This window comes from Drosophila teissieri, chromosome 3L (assembly GCF_016746235.2).
Source record: "Drosophila teissieri strain GT53w chromosome 3L, Prin_Dtei_1.1, whole genome shotgun sequence".
Classification (NCBI taxonomy): Eukaryota; Metazoa; Arthropoda; class Insecta; order Diptera; family Drosophilidae; genus Drosophila; species Drosophila teissieri.
This window is the reverse complement of record NC_053031.1, coordinates 4,563,093-4,580,770: the sequence shown is the minus strand read 5'-3', so window position 1 is coordinate 4,580,770 and position 17,678 is coordinate 4,563,093. Positions and strand designations below refer to the sequence as shown.

General features: G+C 43.8%; 6 protein-coding genes across 7 annotated transcripts; 1 reads left to right on the top strand and 5 right to left on the bottom strand.

The window, feature by feature from the left end:
- The first annotated feature begins 1,783 nt into the window (after positions 1-1,783).
- Positions 1,784-2,131, top strand: LOC122618070. Its single transcript, XM_043794202.1, has 2 exons — positions 1,784-1,869; positions 1,935-2,131. Exons 1-2 carry the CDS (start codon positions 1,836-1,838, stop codon positions 2,021-2,023), a joined length of 123 nt encoding a protein of 40 aa, XP_043650137.1. The 5' UTR covers positions 1,784-1,835; the 3' UTR covers positions 2,024-2,131.
- Positions 2,132-3,506: 1,375 nt separating this feature from the next.
- Positions 3,507-4,112, bottom strand: LOC122616272. Its single transcript, XM_043791674.1, has 2 exons — positions 3,978-4,112; positions 3,507-3,914 (listed from the first exon to the last, which is right to left on the bottom strand). The coding sequence occupies exons 1-2, from the start codon at positions 4,036-4,038 to the stop codon at positions 3,637-3,639; spliced, it is 339 nt and encodes a 112-aa protein (XP_043647609.1). The 5' UTR covers positions 4,039-4,112; the 3' UTR covers positions 3,507-3,636.
- A 63-nt stretch (positions 4,113-4,175) lies between these two features.
- On the bottom strand, positions 4,176-5,159 carry LOC122616274. Its single transcript, XM_043791676.1, has 3 exons — positions 5,018-5,159; positions 4,544-4,698; positions 4,176-4,480 (listed from the first exon to the last, which is right to left on the bottom strand). The coding sequence occupies exons 2-3, from the start codon at positions 4,626-4,628 to the stop codon at positions 4,341-4,343; spliced, it is 225 nt and encodes a 74-aa protein (XP_043647611.1). The 5' UTR covers positions 4,629-4,698; positions 5,018-5,159; the 3' UTR covers positions 4,176-4,340.
- Positions 5,160-5,308: 149 nt separating this feature from the next.
- LOC122616273 lies at positions 5,309-5,902 on the bottom strand. The gene is made up of 3 exons (XM_043791675.1): positions 5,731-5,902; positions 5,501-5,671; positions 5,309-5,440 (listed from the first exon to the last, which is right to left on the bottom strand). The coding sequence occupies exons 1-3, from the start codon at positions 5,762-5,764 to the stop codon at positions 5,331-5,333; spliced, it is 315 nt and encodes a 104-aa protein (XP_043647610.1). The 5' UTR covers positions 5,765-5,902; the 3' UTR covers positions 5,309-5,330.
- Positions 5,903-6,046: 144 nt separating this feature from the next.
- On the bottom strand, positions 6,047-11,787 carry LOC122616271 (multidrug resistance protein homolog 65). Of its 2 annotated transcripts, none has more exons than XM_043791671.1 (9): positions 11,050-11,787; positions 10,340-10,585; positions 10,108-10,279; positions 8,906-9,790; positions 8,007-8,848; positions 7,386-7,946; positions 6,949-7,330; positions 6,520-6,876; positions 6,047-6,442 (listed from the first exon to the last, which is right to left on the bottom strand). In XM_043791671.1, exons 1-9 carry the CDS (start codon positions 11,358-11,360, stop codon positions 6,242-6,244), a joined length of 3,957 nt encoding a protein of 1,318 aa, XP_043647606.1. In that variant the 5' UTR covers positions 11,361-11,787; the 3' UTR covers positions 6,047-6,241. The 2 variants fall into 2 exon arrangements, with proteins under 2 accessions (XP_043647606.1, XP_043647607.1); XM_043791672.1 differs by lacking the exon at positions 11,050-11,787 and adding an exon at positions 10,726-10,743.
- Positions 11,788-12,320: 533 nt separating this feature from the next.
- LOC122615862 (multidrug resistance protein homolog 65) lies at positions 12,321-17,546 on the bottom strand. Its single transcript, XM_043791021.1, has 12 exons — positions 17,442-17,546; positions 16,806-17,125; positions 16,332-16,577; positions 16,108-16,279; positions 15,688-16,002; positions 15,172-15,628; positions 15,019-15,119; positions 14,568-14,955; positions 13,804-14,512; positions 13,451-13,747; positions 13,029-13,395; positions 12,321-12,974 (listed from the first exon to the last, which is right to left on the bottom strand). The coding sequence occupies exons 2-12, from the start codon at positions 17,105-17,107 to the stop codon at positions 12,420-12,422; spliced, it is 3,909 nt and encodes a 1,302-aa protein (XP_043646956.1). The 5' UTR covers positions 17,108-17,125; positions 17,442-17,546; the 3' UTR covers positions 12,321-12,419.
- Between the last annotated feature and the right edge of the window lie 132 nt (positions 17,547-17,678).

Sequence of the window (17,678 nt, the reverse complement as noted above, 5' to 3'; positions counted from 1 at the left end):
CTTAGAAAATGTATACTCTAATAATAATAATAATAATAACAATAATAATAATAATATGTACTATACTTTAAGTGTTTATGCTTAAGCTTTTTAGAACTAACATAATAGTATCGGATGGTCAAAAAATCCTTAGAAATCGGTAATGATGTCCTGGCAATAACCCAAACACAACTTGATAAAATCATAGCATACTTTCTGGCGTTAAACTATGTTAAATGTCTCTTGTTTGTAAAGGTTCTTAAATTGATAATATGAGTTCTTCTTGGTTTTTAGAGAATCAAAATAATGTATCTATTTTTTATTTATGCAGTTTCTTTTGACGGAATTACCTTAATATTACAACACATGTAGATTTATTTTAAAGCTGCTGCTTGACTAATTATTTTATTAGCCGTCTGTAATGTAATTAAATTTATAAATGGCTAGCCATTCGTCTAGCATTTAAAATCCTACTTATTTAAATGATTTTCCATTAAGTTATTGCCTCCTTTCGTTTAACCAGAAGTGTTAGAGCTTACTGAAATGGTTATTGTTAAAGGAAAATAACTGCTACAAAACTCGCTCAGGCCTGACCAATGTATCGAATGAAGCACAGAAACGCCATAAATTTCAGTACGCAGCTCAGTTTAAGCCCACGTTCGTCGAAAACTTGAAGTTTATTGCTATACCGATTAAAAGTGCCAAATGCAGAGACTGGCTAGTAGCAGCTACAACTATTGAAAATCACGATCACAGCTAAAAATTGTGCAAAATTCATGACCAAAGCGTTGGGGCTACTTGGATTTGGCGTTTTTTATTTTTTCGGTAACTGTATTGGTTGTAGCGAAACTCGTTTACCGCCGCTTGCAATGACATAAGTAATTGCATTGATAAAGACTGCGCCGAGTGTCAGAATCGGCCAGTTCTTTTTATTTTTGGCCTCAATTGCTGCGCCTGCGCAGCTTCTCAGCTTCTCATGGCTATATGTAAACGAGTTCTGATGACGTAACTCGCATCGCGCAGTTCTGCGCCTTTGCCTTATGCAACGCACGCAAATGAACATTGCCGAAAAAATTAATGGATATATGTGCTTGTTAAAAAATTCGCCGATTGCAACATCAGCAAGAAGTTCTCGATTTAGCTTAGCCCGCACAGCAGCTGCACAGTGGATCAAAAAGCATCAGACTCAGATAAAATCAACTAAAGGTTTCGTTGTTGTTTGTATAAAATTACCCCCATAATTATCAACTCAAAAATAAGGTAAGAGTGACAATAAATTAAAAAAAAAAATCTTAAATATTCACCGGCTGCAGTGTAAACAAAAAATGCTTGCACAGTACATAACAAATGGAGAAAGATGATTCACAAAAAAGTAGCATGGTTAATTGTCACCCACTTGCTAAACTTATAATGTGTGTAAATAAGTACTCAAAAAAGAGTAAATACCATTGCAAGACAAGCAAAAAGCTTTTTCTGCAAAGTAGAGAGGAAATGTTGTTAAATGTATTTGCATTTGGCCAAATACGAAGTAAAACCAGTGATTTGCACAGTGGGGCAAGTCAATTACAAGCTTCTTACAATAAGCAAGTTTAGCGATTACCCGGTAATTCATATTTCAATTTGACTTAATGTGCTAATTAGCCCATAAAAACCTCGACGCCTCTGAGTGGCACGACCTTTTGTGCAACCAATTTGCTCCACTGTGCCGCCTCTGCCGGCGTCGACGTCAACGCAGCTGCCGCTCACCAAATGATTTTACTTATTCGCGATTGCATGCGCAGATTCGTGTTCAATTTGGTTCTAAGTCTTGTCGCGTGTGCATGAAGGCAGTTCTTTGAGTGTTCGACTTTATCGCCATGGTGCTGCTGCGAGTGATCAAGTATCTAGTGGGTTAGTGAGAGTGTGTTTTTGGCCAGGTGTTAAGCACGTTATTTCATCACTATCTTCCTTTGAAGGCTGCGTGGTCCGGGTCTGCAACGAGTTGTCCCAGAACATGAGTTCATTGAATAAGATGTTCAAGTACCATTTGCTGGAGGTTAGTTAGAGGTCCCCGGAAGCGGAGCTCAACATCCTTACAGAATAGATATAGTTTTTGAGCCTGTCAAACAAGTTCGTTGCTCAAGTCTTTTGTTATGCGATCCAATAAAACGTATTACACCCACACAAGCAATGCTTTTATAACGGGCTCCGCTGTAGAACGGCAACTCTCAACTTGAGGCAATCGGCACAACCAAACACAGAAAGACAATTTACATGACGGTTTCAAAATTGAATAATTTTAGAGCTGCTTACTCAATACTGAAATCATTTTCTCCTGTGCAGCCAAAAGAAATCCACGGGCAAACAGCATACAATTTCAAGTTGATTTTGGGGGGCTACTCACTCGATCGGAACCACGTCGCTGTTCTACAGAATTACACGCTAGAGCAAAATAGTGCTGAGCCTTGGATTTTCCCCACGAAAAGAAATCCCGGCCAGCGGCGCGTTGAAAGTATCACCAACAAGGTCTCGTCATGACTGATTGTCCAAGTAAGCCAATATTTACAATTAAAGCCGGCCAAACGATTGGCGAACAAGTTTGCATAGAAAAAGAAAATAAATGTCTAAAAAAAAACAAAGCTAATCATATTATTAGCATTTGGCCAGTCGTCGTCACTGTCTGTCACACATAAACGCCTTAAGAAATAAATTTCTCGAATTCAGTAGCGAAAAAATCCCCGACATCATTAGAGGGCTTGATCGATAGAGACGTCATTCCTTTTACGTTCAACACCTCGGCTTCATTCATTAATATGATTAATTTCAGATGCTCACAACGTGTTATCTGTTTGGTTTTTATATCTTTATTATAAAGATGGGTCAAGTCCAATAGCGGAAGCGGTTTGGTAACATATGCGTGATTTTATGACGTTTTATTGGCGGCAACATTTTCCTATAAATACTCCTCTTAACTTTATATCCATATTCACACCTTTTTCATATGTTAAGAGTTGCGTGTGGCAAAAGAGTGAAAAAAGCGATAGAGGTAAACAGAAAGTATAAATTTATAACGTTAATCTTTAATGTATTTGAGAAGCGGAGACCTCTTTTTGTTCTTGCTAAGAAGTTTCCACAAGATATCGTGTCCTAGTTTCATCTGTGCAAGAGAGATTTTGTAAATGAGTTCTATACTTGTGAATATCGGTGAAAAATGTATTATTGTGAAAAGAAAATTTGTACGGGGATCCCATCGAAATCTCCGACGGGTTTTGGCTTAAAGTCCAACGAAAAAATCCATCGGTGATAAGAAATCTGAAGTGCTACCAAGTAAATTTGCTCTGATTTTCATTTATAAAACAGAGATTTTATTAAAACTTGAAACAAAAATGTGTTTGTATTAAAGTTTAATCCTCTTCTCGATTCGAAAAAGGTTTCTATAACACTGAGAATGAATTTGAATTTTTTCGTTGTAATTTTAAAAATATTTAGTGAAGGTTTCTGTTACATCCACAAATAAAGTCAAAACCTCCGAAATCGCATCCAACTAATAACAGTTTTACACCAGATCTTTTATTTTGGATCTTCAACAATATTTAAACCTATAACATTTGGCTAATGGAATCTCGAGATTATTTTGATAAACCTAAAAGTTAATTGAATGGGGAACTAGGATAACTTCTATTGATCCCTTATGAAGGTCCTGCCGAAGTTGATGACGCTGCTCACGAATCCGAGCATCGAGGTGATCATGGAATGGGCGTGCTTGGAGCTCTCTGTGGTTTCGCCCTTATCGCTTCTGCTGGGTCTGCTCACTTCTTTGCGACTTCCCGACGGCGATTCTTCGGTGCCAAAGAGACGATCCAACCTGAGAATGGGTTTCTTGAACCATTCACCGCTGACCTCGTTGTTGCGTTCATCATCCTCCCGGCTGAATCTGTCGAATGGCAGGGCGTTGACTAGAAAGCAAATGCAGCAAGGTGTAAGAATATTATGATACTAGATGTATTCCAGTGACTCACTTGTCTGCATGACGAGACATCCGATAAGGAAGAGCATACCCATCTTGATTACTGAGGTCATTTTAATTGTACTTTTCGCACTAAGCCGAGATTGATAACTGACTGAATCGAATGCCAGAGAGTTCCGATTTTATAGACGCCAGCCGACGGCGGATGTCGCCCCACATTCTACGTGATAGAATGGAAAGTAACGATGCGCACGTTTCACCCAAGTAATTGCTTTATTTTACGCTTGTACATTTTGCCTAAACTTAGAACTACATAGCCATAACCCTGAATACGACATACAAAGTGCCACTCCAAATAGAACCACAAATCAATTGTGGGCGTAGGGCCCACAATCTAGCCTTTCAGATTCGGACTTCAAGGTCTTTTGGGTAACCGATCGTAGGCACTATCCAATTCCGCATCCGCATCCCGTTCATCAGCCACCGGAGGCTTTGTTCGGTACCGCTCCTCGAGCTCCTTCCGTGAAAGTGGTACTCCAGCACTCCAACCGATCACTGCAAAATTCGTACATGGGTAATTGCATTCGATGTATAACTAATTCAGTTATTAACACTAACCGCAGATAACTAGCAGACATATCAGATAGAACTTAAGCGACGCGCTTCTCATGGCTGTGCTGGAATTAACTCGATTGATGGACATTAACTGACAACCAAAATTCGGATGGCTCCACTTTTTATATATGCATGTGAGCCACTCGGGGAGCTCTTCTCTGATTGGCGTTGAAGGAGGAGGCCAATGGGTAGTGGCGCCGCCGCGGGAGATTATGCAAAGCAGCCGTCGAAGACCCAAAAATAACGCAAAACAAGACTCAAAGATATATAAAAAAAAGCCAGACAAAATCCGAAAAATCCGAATAAAGATTCGTATAAAAGGCTCGGGGCGTCGTTCTGTCTCACTGACTGGGAAAATACGCTGCTGGGCATCGCATATCTCCTACCGGTCTTTGACGTAGTCAACGACGCCCGGCACGTGAATGGCCCGTTGCGTGTTGATTGATTGTTTATTGAAATGCTACCTAATGAACTTACAGATTTGACGCCGGCGATCAGACAAGTCGTCACTCACTCTTTCTTGTGGTCAAAGAATAGAGTCCAAAGTTCGCAGGGTGGACATTTAGTTCGTTTGGCTTGCAGAATGTATACTAAGATTTGTATACCTACAATGTCTCTATTTTATATGTTTTTGACTTTGCTCCAATCTGGTTGTTGAAATTAAACCAAAACATTTCGATCATGTGGAACTAATTTCATAAAAAAATAATAATATTGGAAACAGAATTTCTCTAGTATTGCACGATCTAATTATATAAGCGTAATAATGCAGCGCTTTTCACACTTGAATTTAATCCGAATCCTCATGCCCAAAGAAAATGGTCCAGCGTTCGTATGTGGGTGAAATCTCACAGAGATACGATTCCATTGAGCAGTATTCCTCACTAAAGTCGGTGAAATCTGAAATGAAATAAATTAATAATATGCGAGTTTTATAGTTAGTTAAATAATTGTGCTTACTTCTTCCTTCCACGCAAAATGCTTGATCCATATGGCACTTGGATGGAAATTTTCGAATACAACCCCTTTCCTCATCTAATCCGCAAATGGAACTTGTCTCATCCACCTCACCGCAATTAGTTTCCATTGGGCACGGATTTGGAAACGCAAGATTCGCTCCAAAGGAACATGCTGTTTTTAGAAAGGACATCTTCATAATGTTACTACCAAAACTTAACACAAAATCTCACCCAGACATATTAGGAAAATGCCAACTGCTTTCATTCTGGAGAACTTAAACCTTACGCTATGAAATGAAAAATCGCAATGCGGCAACTAATTAAGATCGGCGTTACAAAAAATAATAAACGGTTAGGGTTACTATCCTATCTTATCACGAATTTAAACAACAGAGAACAAATTTTGCCATATTAAAAGATAAGATAAAACTTAAGCACCTTAAATTGAATTAGGGTATAAATGTCACAATAATTTTTGATATCGATTGATATTGATACTATCTCAAACTTTTATTATGCCATGCTGCGGGTTTTAAGAAATGGGAGATAGTTTTTATCTTCATATTCATTTATTTAACAACTACTTCAAATGTTTCATTGCTTATGGCCAAATTACTTTGGTTGTTGTACCAACTAACAGCTAAGAGCAAATTCGTTGCATACTTTTGTGCCTCGAAGTTTTTCTAGAAAAATGTTTTCCAACTTAATTTTAAAGATTTCATCTGGTCTGTATGTAGTCTTTTCAAGAGGCTTTCGTCTGACAGCGATAGAGCTTGGAATAAATGCCATTCTTGGCCAGAAGTTGCGAGTGAGTGCCCTGCTCCACAATCTTTCCGGCTTGAATTACGCAAATCACATTGGCATTTTGGATGGTGGACAGGCGGTGAGCTATTACTATACAGGTTCGTCCTGAACATGCCGAGTCCAAAGCTTGTTGCACCACCTGGAATGGGAATAATAATATTTGAGTTAATTAAATTACTTTAGCTAAACATGATGCATTTAAAATAGAAAACTCACCCGTTCACTTTGGAAATCCAGCGCAGAGGTGGCTTCATCCAGCAGCAGGATCTTGGGATTCCTCACCATCGCACGAGCAATCGCAATTCTTTGCTTTTGGCCACCGGAGAGTTGGGTGCCCTTGGCGCCCAGAACCGTGTCATACTGCGCAGGCAGGGACATTATGAACTCATGGGCATTGGCCATTTTGGCCGCCTCGATTATCTGCTGCATGGGCACCTGTCGCGAAGTGTCTCCATAGCCAATATTATCGGCGATGGACTTCTCGAAAAGCGAAGGTTCCTGGGACACAATGCCCAGGCGTCGACGTAGAGTTTTCAAGTCCATGTCGTGGTGGATGCTCTCCTGGTCTATGAGCTGAAAAAAAGAGTAAAGTAAATATACATTATAGTAGCTGATTTAATTCCTCTGCTTTTGTAAGCTACTTACAATCTTGCCCTCATCCGGATCGTAGTACCGCATCAATAGCTGTACACATGTGGATTTTCCCGATCCCGAAGCACCCACCAAGGCAACCGTCTGACCCTGATTGATATCCAGATTGAAGTTCTGTAGGACCTTAATATGCGGTCTCGAGGGATAGGAGAAGTTGAGGCCACGATAGCTGACTCCTTGCTGCACGACATTGGTCTTGTAAGCCGTTCCATTGCCATTCTGTTGGATCTCGAAGGATTCGGGTGATTGGATCTGTGGCTTACGATCAATGATCTCATACATTCGATTGGCGGAAAGGAGAGCAGCATTGAAGGCGGGAGTGAAGGCCAGAGATTGGGCCAGAATAAATAGACCATACAGCATTGTGTTGGATATTCTGAAAAATGAAATATTTAATAGTTGATTTACGCTTGCTATTCGCGTTAACCCACTTCATAATCGTCTCAAATTTGATCTTGCCATCAGCACACATGTGTCCACCATATGTCAGGGTCACTGCGTAGCCGAAGAACATGAGGGACTTGCCCAAGGAGTTGACCAGTCCTCGCCATTTCAGTCGACTGAGGATCTGCGTGCGATATCGCTCCACCTCCTTGTCATATATCTTAATCAGATCCTCCTCTCGTCGCAGTCCAGCCACTGTCCGAATTTGAGTAATAGTCTCGGTGGCTATGCGGCTGGTTTCCTCCAGCACCTCCTTCTCCTTCAACGCCGACTTCTCCCCAAATCTAGCCTCGAAAACAATGGATGCAATCATGAAGGGCGAGGTGCTCAGGCAAATTAAGGCCAATTCCCAGGAGTAGGGAAAGGCAATCGCAATACTGCAGATGAAGTTGGTAAACGCCTGGATGATGTTGCTCAGCGGAAATCCAATGGCTCCTTGAACGCTGGCCGCATCGCCGGATAGTCGGGCAGAAAGGGCTCCAATGCTGTTCTCCTTGCGATCGAACCATCCCATCTCCTGGTTCATGATGCATTTAAAGGTCTTGGAGCTGAACAAAAACATATTTAAAATGAAATCGTAAAAAAGGGAACAGATTTTAGTAACTCACCGCATTCGCATAGTAAGCCAGACTCCAGCCAGATTGAAGAAAAATGTCTGGATGTAGCAGACCACGCCAGCTGCGATGCCAATCACCAGGGAGATGATGGCCATGGACGCACTTTGGTCGAGGACTTCCTCGTCCGTTGGCTTGGCCAACGATCCATATAGTTCAGCTAGCACCACGGAAAATACCGGCATGGTGACTCCATAAAGTCCAGCACAGATGGCGCCAATAATGAGAAAACTCCACTCTGGTCGAGCCCAACCCAAAATGCGAAAGAACGTGCTGATATAATTTCCGGATGGAACTCCCGCATCCTCAAATTCCGGATTCAGAGTTATATTGGTCAGGCCATTTAGGTTCTTCATCTGAAACTCTGCGTTCTTTTCCAGCGACACAATGGAGTTCCGGGTGCCCAGCTGGTAAGGTTCAACTTCATAGGACATTTTTCTCTCCTTGATCTCGGCCACTTCTTCCAGTTCATTTAGTAGCTCCTCGGCGGAATCATCGTAGGAATGCACGGTGACCATTTTGTGATAGAATCCCTCCAGCTTCATCAACTCCTCGTGGGTGCCTTGCTCCACGGCTTTGCCATTTTCAATATAAACAATTCGATGGGCGTGCCGGATGGCCGAAAGGCGATGGGACACCACCAAGGTGGTTCTGCCCTTGCAGGCCTTGTCCAGCGCAGCCTGGACCAGCTTCTCGGAGTGGTAATCCAAGGCGGAGGTGGCCTCATCCAGAAGCAGGATTTTCGGCTGCTGAATTAGAGCTCTAGCGATGGCAATACGCTGACGCTGACCTCCAGAAAGCTGAACGCCCTTCTCGCTGATGTCCGTATCGTAGCCCTTTAAGTTAATTGCATTTTATAGTAAGATCTTCAAAACGGAGTACCCACTACTTACCTTATGTAGAGCTATGATAAAATCGTGAGCATTGCCGGCTTTAGCTGCGTCTTCGACTTCCTTTTGGGTGGCTTCTGGCTTGCCATGCCGGATATTTTCCCCAATAGTTCCCTGGAAGAGAACGGGCTCCTGACCCACCACGGCAATGTTCGAACGCAGCCACTTGATGTTGTACTTCCGGACGTCCTCACCATCCAATAGCACTTGCCCAAAGACGGGATCATAGAAGCGCTGCAACAGCTGTATGCACGTGGACTTGCCGCATCCTGAAGGACCCACCAGGGCCACAGTTTGACCTTCCTCGATGACCACATTCAGACCACGCAGCACAATAACATCTTCTCTGGCAGGATAGCGGAAGAACACATCTCTGAACTCTACGGCTCCCTTCAGACCATAGTTCAGGATTTTCCCAGCCTTGGAGAGTGGATCAATCAGGGATGTTCGATCTATTACATCCAATATGGCTGAAGCCGAGCCTCGAGCCATGGCGAATGTCTCCAAAAACGGTGAGGTTCGGGATATTTGATTGGCACTCACGATTATGCCCGATATCACAATCATCACAACCGCCGGCGTGTATTCCCTCTCGTCAATGGGAATGCTGGGATCCCGGTAGTAGAGAATCAAATTAGCTCCGTACCAGAAGGAACCCGCTCCTGTGATAAACAACATGGCCTTCATCACCGTGTCACTCAGTCCGGAGAAGGCTCCTTTCCATTTGCCAGCCTTGAGAGCGGGTTTCAGCAGAGTGTCATACCGCTGGGACTCGGTTCGTTCTCCTCCAAATGCCACCACAGTCCGGATGGCTCCAATCACTTCCTCAACTACCGAGCTGGCTCGAACATAGGAGCTTTGCTCCTGGCCCGTCAGCTTACCTTGGTACTGCAATTAAATTAATAAATAGATAAATATAATATTAACAAACAGAATAAAATAATTCTCAAGCACTGTAGCCACATTGTGCGGAATATGTGATATACTTTGTTTATATTTGTTTCCCCACTCATTCAAGTGTAAATTAATGTTTTCATTCCGAGAGGAGAGAGCTTGTTCTATTTTGGATGAACTATTTTCGGATAAGCCAACATGTTGGCCAAGTTCACTAAAGACTCTTGAGAACAAAGAACGAGAACGGTTCTCGAAAACGTTTTCTTTTGAAGAATTTTAAGTAAAAAGTTTAGTGGCTTTAATTAACTTACATGGGCCACTGCTGAGTTGACTACGAGGGTTAAGGGTATATAAAACACTATCGCCAGAGCCAATTTCCATCCGTAGACAAAGGAGAGAACTACACTGATGGTTACATCACACATGATCTCCACATAGTGACCTAAGTTTTCAGCTATGCCACTGCGTATTTTCTCCATGTTGCTAAACAGAAATAATAAATAAATAATAATTATCTTTATAAAGCTGTTCAACTTTACTCACTCAGTAATGCGAACGGCAAAGTTTTGATCCTTGGCCATGTCATGCCATCCGATCTCCTGTCTTAGAGTGGCCTTGAAGAATTCCCTTCGCATGCGGACTGTGAGTTTCAGAGCCAATCTGTTGAATGCATCCACATAGTAAACTCCGGAGAAGAGCATCAGCAGAGTATTCAGGGTCATGAGTATGCCGAAGGATACGCTGTCCTTTCGCAGCTCCTGCATGTTCTCTTCGTATGTGGCATTTGTGCTAAAGATATACATATAAAAAAAATAATTACCTATTTAGCTTTGATTTAACTAAGATGAAACAAAACTTTTTCGCCAATTTGAAGCACAACCCGTTGTTGTTGAAATTAGTTTTAACAGAAAACCCTAAATCATTATTACTTTTCAAAGAATTTTGTTTACGTCCTTGTATTTTTGGCATTATTCCAGACCATTTTGTTTTACTTAAAAGGTTTTTATTTAAAAGTCGGCAAAACCTTTTGCAAAACAGAATTTCGCGGACCGCTAATCGTAAAACACGTGCGTTTGCTTTGAAAGAGAACGAGGAATTGATTCATCCTCACCCGATTTCAATTCTTTTAAAATCTAAATATAAATGCATGCTTCAAAAACAGTCATGAACTAACATACACTTTCTTTAATTATTGTATATATGGGCTAGGAAAATTGGGATATAGAAGAGTATTAAACTAAAATTAAACTTACAGTATCTTTCCGCCACCGAATAGGGACAAACCGATGGTGACCGAACTGGTCCCCTGACCCAGAGTTCTTTCGATGAACATGGCCACCAGTTCGCTGTAGACCACAATGGCAATGGGAAAGACGAGGGATTGCAGGAATGCCGCCACAACAGCCGACAGGAGCAGCAGGTAATCCCATCCAGCGATGTATCGAAAGAGCTGTGTGTAGCTGACCATGGGCTGAGCCGCCTCCTTGGTCTTTGCCTTCTTCTGGGCCTCCGGCGCGGCCTCATCCGCATCCGCAGCAGGAACATCTTCGCGGGTCTCCGTCATTGTCTTTGTCACTATACAGGCGAACTATCGCCTATACACCAAACTCATTGACCGGCGGGGTCAATTAATAGTTAAGAAAACGCGTGCGCGCAGGGCGAAACCAAAAATCGAAACGCCCGCAGTTCCACTGCTCCAGATGCCCTCCGATCCCCGAACCCCGATCCCCGATGGATGGATGGATGTGTACGGAGATGGTCGCGAATGGGTTCTTGGCTCTGGGTAATTAACTCCGTCTCTGACGGAGATTGTGGTGCTACGCCAGATGCACTGCCGATGAGGCTGATCTGCCTGGGATCGTGTTTAGCTTTAATTGTTTTGCATTCCGCGGTCCCACAAAATCGTTGGCAACTACTGCCAGCTTTTTTCTTTCTTTCTTGCGATGCTATTGCTATCCGGAGCAAAATGTTCCACGTCTGTTCCGCTGGGACTGTAGAAAGCGACTGACGGTTCTGGCGGCTATGGCGTCAGTTTTCTAGAAATTCGGTTTCTATTAGAGAAGCGAACCCCTTATGGTCTTTTTTATTAATATCAATTGAATTGATTTTGCTCAAGGTTCATGATGACTGGTGGAAAATCGTTGGCCATCATCATACCTCTTGGCAAGGTGTGCACCCATGTATCGCGGAAATGGGTCAGCCGGGTAGCGAAATTTGGCGTCATTTGCATTCCAGACAGTTAAACTTATGATCTTCGCTGTTTAATTGGGAACTGTTATCATTTCACAACGCCAAATCAAGTTTGCATGTCATTGACCATGAAAATAAACACCAGTCGTGTGGGTGGGTGGCTGGCTTTATAGACATGCCCCAAAGATTGCACTCTTATCAGTTAGATAACTTTGATGGCGGATCTTACAACTTATACCCCTAATAATTGTACACTTTGCAAACAGAGTTACCTAAACATCATCTCCGCCCATTATTGGATAACCTATTTCACCGCAGTAATTATAAACAAGTATTTAATGGATAAAAAGTTGTGTAAAAGTTTATTTAGTTTTTTTTGGTGGCAAGTGTATTTTGGCTTTTGGTGAGATTTATAAAAATGTATAGTTAATATTCAATGATCCTTTTGGGTCTTGTGTAGCTTCGCATAAATGCCACCCTGCGCAATCAACTGCATGTGATTGCCCTGCTCCACCACCTGACCATTCTGGATCACACAGATCACATCGGCATTCTGGACAGTGGACAGTCGATGGGCAATGACGATACAGGTTCGTCCAGAGCACGCGGTATCCAGGGCCTGTTGGACCAACTGCTCGCTCTGCAAGTCCAATGCTGAGGTGGCTTCATCCAGTAGCAGGATCTTGGGATTCCTCACCAGCGCCCTGGCAATGGCGATTCGCTGCTTCTGTCCACCAGATAACTGCGTACCTCGGGCTCCCATCCGCGTATCATAGCCATTGGGCAGGGAAATGATGAAACTATGAGCATTGGCACTCTTGGCTGCCGCAATGATCTCCACCATGGACACCGAGCGCCGATTGTCGCCATAGGCTATATTCTCCGCTATGGAGCGCTCGAAAAGAGTGGGCTCCTGGGAGACTATGCCCAGTTTGGTCCTTACTCCTTCGAGGGTCAGATCGTTTTGGATGTCATCGTGATCTATGTGCTGAATAGTAAGGTTAGCTACATATAAAGAGGTGATTTTGATTAAATAACTTACAATGCTGCCTTCATCGGGATCGTAGTAGCGCTGGAGCAGCTGTACGCAGGTGGATTTTCCACACCCGGAATGACCTACCAAGGCCACCGTTTGACCCTTGAGCACCTCAAGATCCAAACCATTGAGGATTTTCGCATCAGGTCGCGTTGGGTAACGGAACTCAATGCCGCGATAGCGCACACCCTCGAAGAGATTCAATTGCTTGGCGAGTGTGTTTTTAATGGTGCCCATGGGTGACTGAATCTTTGGTTTGCGATCCAGTATCTGGAACAGGCGATGACCCGCGATCAGAGCGGCGGAAAAGGCAGGCGTAAAGGCCAGAGATTGAGCAAGCATCATGGAGCCATACAGCAATGTCTCCGATACCCTAGAAATAATGTTTGAAGTGATGGTTTGATACTAGATTGGATTGCTTTCCTTACTTGATAATATCTTGGAATGGCAGCTGGCCCTCGGACACCAAAACACCGCCGTAGCAAAGAGCCACTGCGTACGCGAAGAAGGCCGATGCCTGCATGGTGGAGTTGAGGACTCCTCGCCACCGAAGCTTTTGGCGGATGAGCACCTCCACCCGCTGGATCTCCTCCGTGTACTCCCGGATGACATCCGCCTCCCTGCGCAAGCCGGCCACAGTGCGGATGTTGGTTATGGATTCGGTGGCAATGCGACACGCTTCCTCAATCACCTGTTTTTCCCTCACTACAGCATTGGACATCATCCTAAAATTATCATAGAAGTAAAAAACTGGAGTAGGAACTATAATGTCACAATTCACTTGGCTTCCAGGATTACAGATCCCACTATGATGGGGCAATTGGCCAAGCATAAAAGGGCCAACTTCCAGTTGTAGTACATGGCAACGCTGACACTTGATATGAAGTTGGACAACGCCTGGATCATTCCACTCAGGGGATATCCGATGGCTCCTTGGATACCAACTGCCTCGCCGGACAAGCGAGCGGATAGAGCTCCCACCGAGTTGTTCTCGTCGTCGAACCATCCCACTTCCTGACTCACCATCGCATTGAAGGTCATGGCTCGCATCCTGGTGGTAAGCCAAATGCCCGCATAGTTAAACAAGTAGGTCTGAAGGAAGCAAACCAATCCGGTCAAAAATGCCAGGCCCAAGCAGGCCCAGGAAAGAACAGCCGTGCGACGCAGAGCGTCCTCCGGATCCTGTTCAGCCAAAGCCGCATAGAATTCGCCAAAGATCACCGCGAATGCTGGATACAAAAATCCCACAGCAACAGCGCTTATTGTTCCAAGAATCAGGTAACACCACTCTGGTCTGGCAAGCTGAAGGATGCGAGAGAAAGTGCGGAAGAAGTTCGGTTTCTCGGGCGGAGCCTCAGCTATCTGGGCATTGGTATCCTTGATGAGTGCCTTTATAATAGGTTCCTCAAACTGCACACTGTTCTTTTGGCCTTTCTCGAAGTTTAAGGGACTCGTCTCAAAGGATTTCTCAAGCAGAGCCAGGCTTTTTCCTAGGAAGTATTAGACATGTAATTCCTCTTATTTACTTGTTCAAGGAGTACTTACTTTTGGTGTCCGCAATGCTCTCCTCTTTTTCCACCTCATCGGGCATGTTGATATCGCCAGCACGAACCATGTTGTAGTAGGCACCTTCCAGCACCATCAAATCATCATGGGAACCCTCCTCCAAAACCTTACCATCATGAATAAAGACTATCTTATCTGCGCCCCGAATAGCTGACAATCGATGGGAGACCACGATGGTTGTACGCCCTTTACTGGCCAAGTCCAAGGCCTGTTGAACCTGCTTCTCAGATTGGTAATCCAGAGCAGAGGTGGCTTCATCCAGCAGCAGGATCTTGGGATTCTGAATGAGGGCTCGAGCGATGGCTATGCGTTGTTTCTGACCTCCGGACAGCTGGGAGCCTCGCTCTCCAATCATACTGCGATAGCTCTATAAATTTGAGACAGAGATTTACTTTTTTAGCTTGTAGATCCTTTAGTTGCAGTATCTAACCTCTGGAAGATTGGTAATGAATTCATGTGCTCCCGCCTGAGTGGCAGCTGCTTCGATCTCCTTTTGTGTGGCGCCTGGCTTACCATAACTTATGTTTTGTGCTGTCAAGAAATAATATTTATTCATTTATATTTTGAGTTTGTTTGTACGTACCTATTGTGCCCAAAAATAGCACCGGTTCCTGGCCCACAACAGCAATATTCGATCTCAACCATTGGATATTGTACTTTCTGATGTCCAAATCATCCAAGAGCACCGATCCAAAGACAGGATCGTAGAACCTCTGTAGCAATTGCACACAAGTGGACTTTCCACAGCCAGAAGAACCAACCAAGGCCACTGTTTGACCAGCTCTAATCCTGATATTTAGACCCCTATGTACAATCACCTCCGGACGCGAGGGATATCGGAAGAAGACATCCTGGAACTCCACATCACCACGCAGGCCGTAGTTCAAGAGTTTGCCGTCTGTGGAAAGAGGATCGATCTTGGATGTCAGATCGATGACTTTGAACAGGTTGGTGGCACAGCCGCGGGCAGTGGCAAACGATTCCAGGAAAGGAGCTGTTCTGGCTATGTTGTCCGCACCCACAATGATACCAAAGAAGGCCTGGAAATATTGGCAACTACAATATATGTGCAATAAGAATATATCCTTATAAGCCTTACAATCATTAGAATAGCTGGTGTATACTCCTTGTTTTCCACGTTTCGATCATCGATGATGAGATTGACACCATACCAAAAGGCTCCGGCGCAGGACAGATACAACATGGACTTCAAAACAGCATCACTGACCCCCGAGAAGGCTCCCTTCCATTGACTTGCCTTTCGAGCTGGGACCAAGAAGTTCTCATAGCGCTGTACCTCGGATTTTTCTCCACCAAACGAGACCACAGTGCGTATGGCACTCAGAATTTCCTCCGCCAAATTGCCAGCTCCCGCGTAGGATTCCTGTTCGCGGGCAGTCAGCTTGCCTTGGAACTGAAATAGTTAAAGGAAACTCTTATGATACTGCAAACCACCATGTTGGAATAAGTTGTAAACTATAAACTATTAAATAGGCCTGTATGGGACTCCTTTCCTTACCTTAGCTACGTAGTAATTGACCAAGATCACCAGAGGTATGTAAGAGCTCACGGCTAAGGTGAGTTTCCAGCCGTAGCTGAATGAAATGGCCACAGTTATGATAAACCCAACTACAAGGTAAACAAAGTGACCGACTTTCTCTGAGATGCCATCTCGAATCTTTTCCACATCACTGCAAAGAAAACTCATATAGTAACTGCTTCATATCCCCTATAGATACTTACTCCACCATGCTCTGGGTGAAGTTTTGCTTGCTGGCCAGATCATGCCAACCGATGTCCTGACGAATCACGGATGAAAACAGCTTTATCCGCATCCTAGTGACCTGACGTAGCGCCACCACGTTGAAGACATCCACGGAGAAAATGCCCGAGATGAACATCACCACGGATGCGATGGTCAAGAGAATGCCATACGATATGGAATCATCGTATAAGGCCTCGTTGTTCTCCTCCCGAGAGGCATTCGTACTGGAATTTATTGAATTAGTAAAAAATTTAGATTATAAATAACATAATTGAATAACACCATTTGCATTAAATTATATCAATATAACTTATTCAATCAATCAATAAACTTGTTTGTTTGGCCCACCCTGCGTATGAGTGATAAATGATAAATATATTATCTGTTCTTCCTGTTCGTTATAGCATACTATAAGTACCATATTTACTATATCTATTACTATTTACACTTACAGTGTTTTACCGCCTCCGAAGAGTGGAAGCGCATGGACCTTTGAGCTGGTGCCAAACTGCATGGCCCGGTCCACCAGCATGGACGTGAACTCACTGTAGATGATGACCACGGCTGGAAGAGTGAGAGCCTTGATGCAGCACATGATGAACCCGAAGAACAGCCAGCCGATCTCGCCGTAGGTGGAGAATCGGAACAGTTTCAGGAAGGCAATGGGCTCGGTGTGCTCCAAACCCTCCGCCGTGGGCGCCTCCTCCTGGGATTTGCCCTCGCTGGTCGAGGTGGATGCCTCGTCTCGCTCCATGGTGATGGTTAGTCGGCACTGACGAAATGACAATTAAGTGGGCTTTATTATACAATACGCCATCGATCCGTGGTCAAGATTTCCTCACTCGAAGCGGCCACAAGTTCGGAACGAAGCAGACAAAAGGTTAATTCAATTAAGTAACACTTTGCGTCCGCATGCAAGTTTGTTTCTTTGGCCACATAGTTGTGATTGACCCGCGAGGTTAACGAGTAATAGAATATATATTATTGCACACATTCCTTCACAAATTGAAGCGCAACTATTTGGGTTCTTCTTCGGCTTCGGTTTGAAATCTGTTCCATTCACTGGTTATGCTCCGCGGGATATTCACCTTTTAATTGCCACTTTTTAGATAGATAGATCCTTCAATTATTCGCACTTGCTCCAGATCGAAGTTGAATGTTCTCCGCAGATCGCAACCGCTTGAGCGCCCAAGCGCGACTGACTTGCCATCTTCCATGAGCATCCATTTAAATTCGCTGCGTACATATATCGCACCGTTGGGGTTCAAATTCTAATTGATCTTTCTCTTGGGGTAGGTTCGAAGAGTCTTGATTGATCGCGGGAA

Excerpts from the sequence above, each read along its gene's own strand:
- LOC122616271 (XM_043791671.1), bottom strand. The coding sequence starts at position 11,360 with ATGACGGAGACCCGCGAAGATGTTCCTGCTGCGGATGCGGATGAGGCC. Across the intron at positions 8,849-8,905 it reads TTATCATAGCTCTACATAAG|GGCTACGATACGGACATCAG; the intron begins GTAAGTAGTGGG and ends ATTAACTTAAAG. Across the intron at positions 6,877-6,948 it reads ATCCGGATGAGGGCAAGATT|CTCATAGACCAGGAGAGCAT; the intron begins GTAAGTAGCTTA and ends TCTTTTTTTCAG.
- LOC122615862 (XM_043791021.1), bottom strand. The coding sequence starts at position 17,107 with ATGGAGCGAGACGAGGCATCCACCTCGACCAGCGAGGGCAAATCCCAG. Across the intron at positions 14,513-14,567 it reads GAGCATTGCGGACACCAAAA|GAAAAAGCCTGGCTCTGCTT; the intron begins GTAAGTACTCCT and ends AATACTTCCTAG. Across the intron at positions 13,748-13,803 it reads TCTGTAATCCTGGAAGCCAA|GATGATGTCCAATGCTGTAG; the intron begins GTGAATTGTGAC and ends TGATAATTTTAG.
- LOC122616274 (XM_043791676.1), bottom strand. The coding sequence starts at position 4,628 with ATGTCCATCAATCGAGTTAATTCCAGCACAGCCATGAGAAGCGCGTCG. Across the intron at positions 4,481-4,543 it reads ATGTCTGCTAGTTATCTGCG|TGATCGGTTGGAGTGCTGGA; the intron begins GTTAGTGTTAAT and ends CGAATTTTGCAG.
- LOC122616273 (XM_043791675.1), bottom strand. The coding sequence starts at position 5,764 with ATGAAAGCAGTTGGCATTTTCCTAATATGTCTGG. Across the intron at positions 5,672-5,730 it reads CATTTTCCTAATATGTCTGG|CATGTTCCTTTGGAGCGAAT; the intron begins GTGAGATTTTGT and ends TTCTAAAAACAG. Across the intron at positions 5,441-5,500 it reads ATTTTGCGTGGAAGGAAGAA|ATTTCACCGACTTTAGTGAG; the intron begins GTAAGCACAATT and ends ATTTCATTTCAG.
- LOC122616272 (XM_043791674.1), bottom strand. The coding sequence starts at position 4,038 with ATGACCTCAGTAATCAAGATGGGTATGCTCTTCCTTATCGGATGTCTC. Across the intron at positions 3,915-3,977 it reads ATGTCTCGTCATGCAGACAA|TCAACGCCCTGCCATTCGAC; the intron begins GTGAGTCACTGG and ends TTTGCTTTCTAG.
- LOC122618070 (XM_043794202.1), top strand. The coding sequence starts at position 1,836 with ATGGTGCTGCTGCGAGTGATCAAGTATCTAGTGG. Across the intron at positions 1,870-1,934 it reads AGTGATCAAGTATCTAGTGG|GCTGCGTGGTCCGGGTCTGC; the intron begins GTTAGTGAGAGT and ends CTTCCTTTGAAG.